General features: G+C 29.1%; 1 protein-coding gene across 1 annotated transcript; it reads left to right on the plus strand.

Annotated features, from left to right (window-relative positions):
* The first annotated feature begins 503 nt into the window (after positions 1-503).
* On the plus strand, positions 504-3,120 carry LOC111637055. Its single transcript, XM_023382459.1, has 4 exons — positions 504-1,496; positions 2,382-2,488; positions 2,569-2,697; positions 2,788-3,120. Exons 2-4 carry the CDS (start codon positions 2,384-2,386, stop codon positions 2,971-2,973), a joined length of 420 nt encoding a protein of 139 aa, XP_023238227.1. The 5' UTR covers positions 504-1,496; positions 2,382-2,383; the 3' UTR covers positions 2,974-3,120.
* The last annotated feature ends 2,627 nt before the right edge of the window (positions 3,121-5,747 follow it).

Below are 5,747 nucleotides of genomic sequence, written 5' to 3' on the forward strand. Positions count from 1 at the left end.
TGTATGGAAGCAACAAAGCCTGAGAAGGTTGAATTATCAATGACTGAAGTGAAAAAGGAACTTATGGCATAAAAGTGGTACACCTGACAGATCTGGGAGTCATGTTTAAGGTGATGAAGTTGATAGTGTGTGACCAATAAATGAAATTTTCATTTCATTATGAGTATTTACATATTTTATTTATTGTTCTCATGTTTTAATTTATTATTTAGGGCATTTAATAGTATTATTTTTACTTTAAATTACAGTCGACCCCCCCTATAATTACGGTCCCTATAATTACGATTCCTATAAAACTACGAAAAAATATACGTATTTTGGAAATGTTGAGTCAGATTAGTCTAGAATCGATTAATTTTATGGAAGAAAATCTTTCAAACAGCCGTAGTCCGTAAACTTGACACGTGTCGGGTTGTGATCGGAAGGATTTGTAAGAAATCGGATTCCTAAAGAATGGAACGTATCTATATCTTATAGGGGGGTCGACTGTATGTGTATTTGGTGTTTTAAGTACTGTATTTTGATGAAAATATGAAGTAAAATTTACTACTTTTTAGGGCTCAAAATCATGGTGCTCTTATTCTCGACAGGTAACCATTTTTACAGTGAAAGTATTTACAGTAGTGGTCCATCTAGGGACCAACCTGTGCAGTGGTCCGTTAAGCAGATGGTCCCTCAACCGAATGGCTAGAGTACCTAGATTATCAGAGTAGCGACACACAAGTCATCTCCTCCATGTTCTGTCGACTTTCATCATGTGACCTCTGAGTTTACATTAAGAAATTACGATTATTTCAGTTTAATAAAGCATTTTATTCATTTTTTATTCAAGAATATGACGGATGGATGAATCGATACCTTTATTAAACTGAAATAATTCGTGATGAATGGAACAAGTGGATGATGACTATTGCAAATAAAAGTTTAACATCAACAAGGAGACTAAAACGAGCCAGCATTGCACAAGTGTGTGATTGGGTGCTGCGTGCTTGGGAAGGTATTAAAACGGAGATCATTATTAAGTCATTCAAGAAAACTGGAATATCTAATGCTCTGGGTGGTACAGAAGATGAGGCAATCTATGAAGATTCTGATGATGATGATTCAGTCAATACTTTGGGAATTCAAGAAAAAAGGGATGATGAATCAGTCATTAATGACGTCATAGATATGTTTCCTAATGGATATAACTTACCAGTAGATAGCGGTGATTCAGTTGAAGAATTTCTTGGCCACTATGATTAATAAAATGCATCTTTAGACAATCCCATTAAAAAGTTTTTCTAAATTTTTTGTCTCAAAATAGGTGTGCGTCTTATACTTGACAGCGACTTATACTCATCAAAATACGGTATATCAAAAAATTGAGTATTGTTTAAGGCCTGGAAATGAATTAATTTACTTTCCATTATTTCTAATGGGGAAAATTGATTTTGGACTTTGAACAATTCAGAATTTGAATGACTTCTTGGAATGAATTAAATTTGAAGTATAAGGTAGCTATATTTGTATTACAGTATTTATATCAACTTCTAAAAGTATTGTAAATATATTATGTGAAAGTTTTGATTTATTTAGCAACTGCAGTCAACAAATTTCATCCTTTACAAGAAACAAAAAACATTTCATGCTTTTTTCTATGTCCATATTTTTAAGTTTGCTTATTTATAGTTTGCTAATTTTAAGTTAACTTAAGATTTTTTAGTTTTTGTTTTTTTGTATTTTTGAATTTAAATAATTTATTTTACTAAACATTTTTTCCTTATTACAGTCTAAAAACATTGCAATGAAAACACTTCTATAATCTAAATAGAAAAATTATTTAAAAAAATTGCATATTGGCTTACAACTTTCTTTGATATGACTAATTTATAGAATTATGTAATGTTAAATTGACTTAGAGAAATTTGCCATCATAAATTCTTTACGTAGATTTTGAGTATTATATAATAATAAAGTAAAAAATTTTAATCAAATTATTGAAATATAAAGTAAAAGTAAAGGACCAATACAATTTACTGTACCAAATTTACTGTTTAGGAGCAATAGGTGTATGGCTCCATTGATTCAATAGTTACAGCTTGAAAAGAAGGAATGTTGTGGCTAACAGCATGTTCCACTTTTGTCCAGGATTATCCCAGATACTTAATTAAAAGAAAGCTGAATGGATCCTAGTTGGTTAAAAGCAAATATAAAAATAAAATTCCGCACTTAAACACAAAACTGCATTGTGTGGCACTACATCACTTCATACTATCTGAGCCAGCTTAGTTCTAATATTCTATTATTATATGATTTACACTTTCTATCTAAATTTTAAATTTGTCTATATGTTTAATTTTAACATAATGATTATTCTATAGATATTTTTATTTTTACAGTTATGGTAGATGAGGCTGAATATAATCTGCTATATGTAGCAGTTACAAGAGCTAAAAGATGCCTCCTTATTTCAACAACTCTATATTATATTTTACTGGAAGCTCAAGTGAGTAAAGTTATGCTTTTAAATTTACAATAAATTTTGTATTCAAAATGTACAGTAAACAAATTAAAAATGTTTTTTAGGAAAAATTTGAATATTTTGCTTCAAGAAGAACTTTTGATTCCAACAATCCACTAAAATGTTTCTTTTGTGGTTTATTATTTTCGAATGAGGAAAATCCCCTTGTTTTGATGCGTGAAGAAATCAAACTTGTAAGATTTCTAAAACTTACTAAATCAGATTTTAAATATAAAACTTCATTTTAATAAAAACAAATATATACTGTATATATAAAATTTCAGAGTAATTCGGGGATTGTTGCTGGAGGACCAATCTGTTCAAATTGTGCAACGAATCCTACATTCTTACCAGTAGTTCCACGAATATCATTAACTTTTAATGTTCAATTTAGAAGGCCCATTGAAGATTATTCTCATCAAAGTATAAGGAGATTTGTAGGAAATGAAGTCAGTCGACAAAGCTCGTAAAATCAATGCCCAAAAATGAGAACAGTTGTTGATTCACCATATTCTTATGAAATTATTTTTGTGACTTTATTCAATATTATTATATTTATACTCGAAAAAATTTTATCAATTTGTTGATATACATATATGTGCATATACATATATACATATAATTCTTAAACTGATTTTTATATAAAATCAATTCGTATATTTTGTACAAATGAAATAATACATAATTCAATAAAAAGTTAAAAATTAAAATCAAATAACTTTTATATATAATTCAAATGCATTTAATCTTATTATTTTGAATGTTAACACATTCAAAATAATATGATTAAATTAACTTTTAATAGGAAGTTTATAACTCTTTACAGTTGTATAAAAGTTGTTTCAACATGATAAGTTTTACATACTTTGTTTTAATTTATTAAATTTATATTTGATTATTGCTACCAAGATAAGCTTTCAAATATTTTTTAATAGTTGGCCAAGATGAGAAAGGTGTTAGTTTTCTGCTTTGGGGACTTGCCTATACTTGAACTCATAAGTGTAGGTTGTTCAGAAATGTTTGATCTTGATACATCAGACCTTCATTCTTCATGACTTGTAAGACCTTCTTAGTGCCTACATAGTTTAAAAAAAGGCATTTCTGATAATTCTATACTGTGAGTTTATTATTTCACATAATTTTTATAATTTATAAGTGTTTTATAGATTTTTTTTAAAAAATCTTAATTTACACGTTATCCAAACAACATGCATTTTTATTTCTTTTTGCTTATACAGTGTATAATATGAGGTTCCGTACATGGTCTGAACCCTCACTGAAAACCTCTCCTTAAAACAAATGGTCTGAAATGAAAAAACCATTTATTTTTTATAAATTGTTTGCCATCAGAATTTCAAATGACTGACACCTTAAAATAATAAGTATTGAAGAGAAGTACACAATTCTTGATTAAACTATGTAATAGGAGATGTTTACTGATCATACTTATATATGATGAGTAAATATTTGTGATTGGATGGGAATTTGAGTTGAATTAAATGACGGTGTTTCCCAAAGCCGAAGTTGGTCTTGAATTTNTCGAAAAATACTTCGAGGGAACATTTTGTTCTGATGACAACTATTCGTGGCTGTTTTAATTGATAACATATAATTTCGGCAAGCGAGACTGTAATTTGATGAATGAATTTATGCAAGATTTCTTCCCAGATGGTGAGTGATTAAATTTGTGATTTCTAAAGTTACTTCAAGCAGTTTAGTTAATTAAATTAAATTACTTTTCTAGAACGTACCATCATACAAAGAATATACGACCGTATGTGCTGTAAAACAAAATCTGAATGGGGATTACAAGCACTTTTCGAGTATCTTGGCAAACTTCCCCTCGGTGACCAGAAATCTACTCGCTATACCATCTAACACATGTTATACTCTATAAGTTTATGGAACCAAGTGGTCAGTGAATCGAAAAAGTTTGGGAATCACTGATTTAAAGCATAACTATGAAAATATATTTTAAATTAAAAATGCTACATTTTAATTTTTACGTCATAAAGCATTAAATCATCATTTTTTTTTATTGGGTCCAGCCCCACGAAGAAATTAGAAAATTTTAATATGAAACAATAGGCTACATAAAAATTTTTAATAAATTTAAATATATTTTAAAAACTTGCTTTTTTAAAATAATAACCGAAGCAATATGGATTTGCGGAAGTATTTTCTCAATGTATTTACATACCAACACAAAAGCTAAATTAGAAATCTATATTTACATAATAGAATTAACACAGCTGAATTAAAACACGAGCTTTTGTAGAATAAACAAAGAATTTGTTAGTTATTTCTTCTACGAATATTAATTTTAATTTTTCAATTTTATTATTAACGTCTCGGCCATTAATAGAAGAGACCCAAAACTTTGTACGATTGTAATAATTATACAGCAAAGTTATTTTCTTTCCTCGATCGTCCAACGTAAGGATTTACACGTTAAATCAAACTGTTTAACTCGAATAGGGTTTTGATACAGTATCTTTATGCTCTCCGAAATTCTAAATTTAAATAAAATAATTAACGTTCATCAATCGAATAAACTAATCAGAAATTTTCTATAAAGAGCAAACTCATGCGACTAAACATAAACATCCTGTCGTGACGGCGAGTTGGAGTTGTACACGTGTAAATTACAGTATCTTCGTCACGCATACTTCCAGAGAGCTTGTTGCGTGACCTACATACTGTAACTGCTATTCGGACCTGCTTTTTCGAACATTTTTAAAAATTTGATTGCCGATGTCCGACCAGCCGACATGGAGTTTTGGTAAATTAATTTTAAAAAATCAAATTATAGTCCGATCGTATGTAAAAATTTTTTCTTTAGCGGCAAAATTTTAAAATACAACAGTGGTAAAAAGTGGTATGTTTGTGATAAAAAATACACGTGTTCTAAACGCAAAATATCGTAATCGTAAAAATCGCAAAATATGATGTATTAATATTGAAAACGAAAAGTTTTGTATTTTGTCTATTATTCTTCTCTTATTTTTGTCTCCCAGATTATGGTATCTCGACGGATCAATCATTCGGGAAAGCATTTCTCGCTAGCTTATCTAACCATTCCGTTAAGCGTTTTCCCGTTTCTGTACACGTCATGAGATTTACAAGTACTGTACGTTTTGAAATTAAGTTATTACTATCAATGGCTATCTTCGACAACCATAGTAATTGTTATATAACACATACCCATTATTGCTTAGAATCATTTTACTACTTCAAAACGAAC

The sequence above is a fragment of the Centruroides sculpturatus genome, unplaced genomic scaffold (assembly GCF_000671375.1).
Source record: "Centruroides sculpturatus isolate CEXI.00-Female unplaced genomic scaffold, Cexi_2.0 scaffold939, whole genome shotgun sequence".
Lineage (NCBI taxonomy): Eukaryota > Metazoa > Arthropoda > Arachnida > Scorpiones > Buthidae > Centruroides > Centruroides sculpturatus.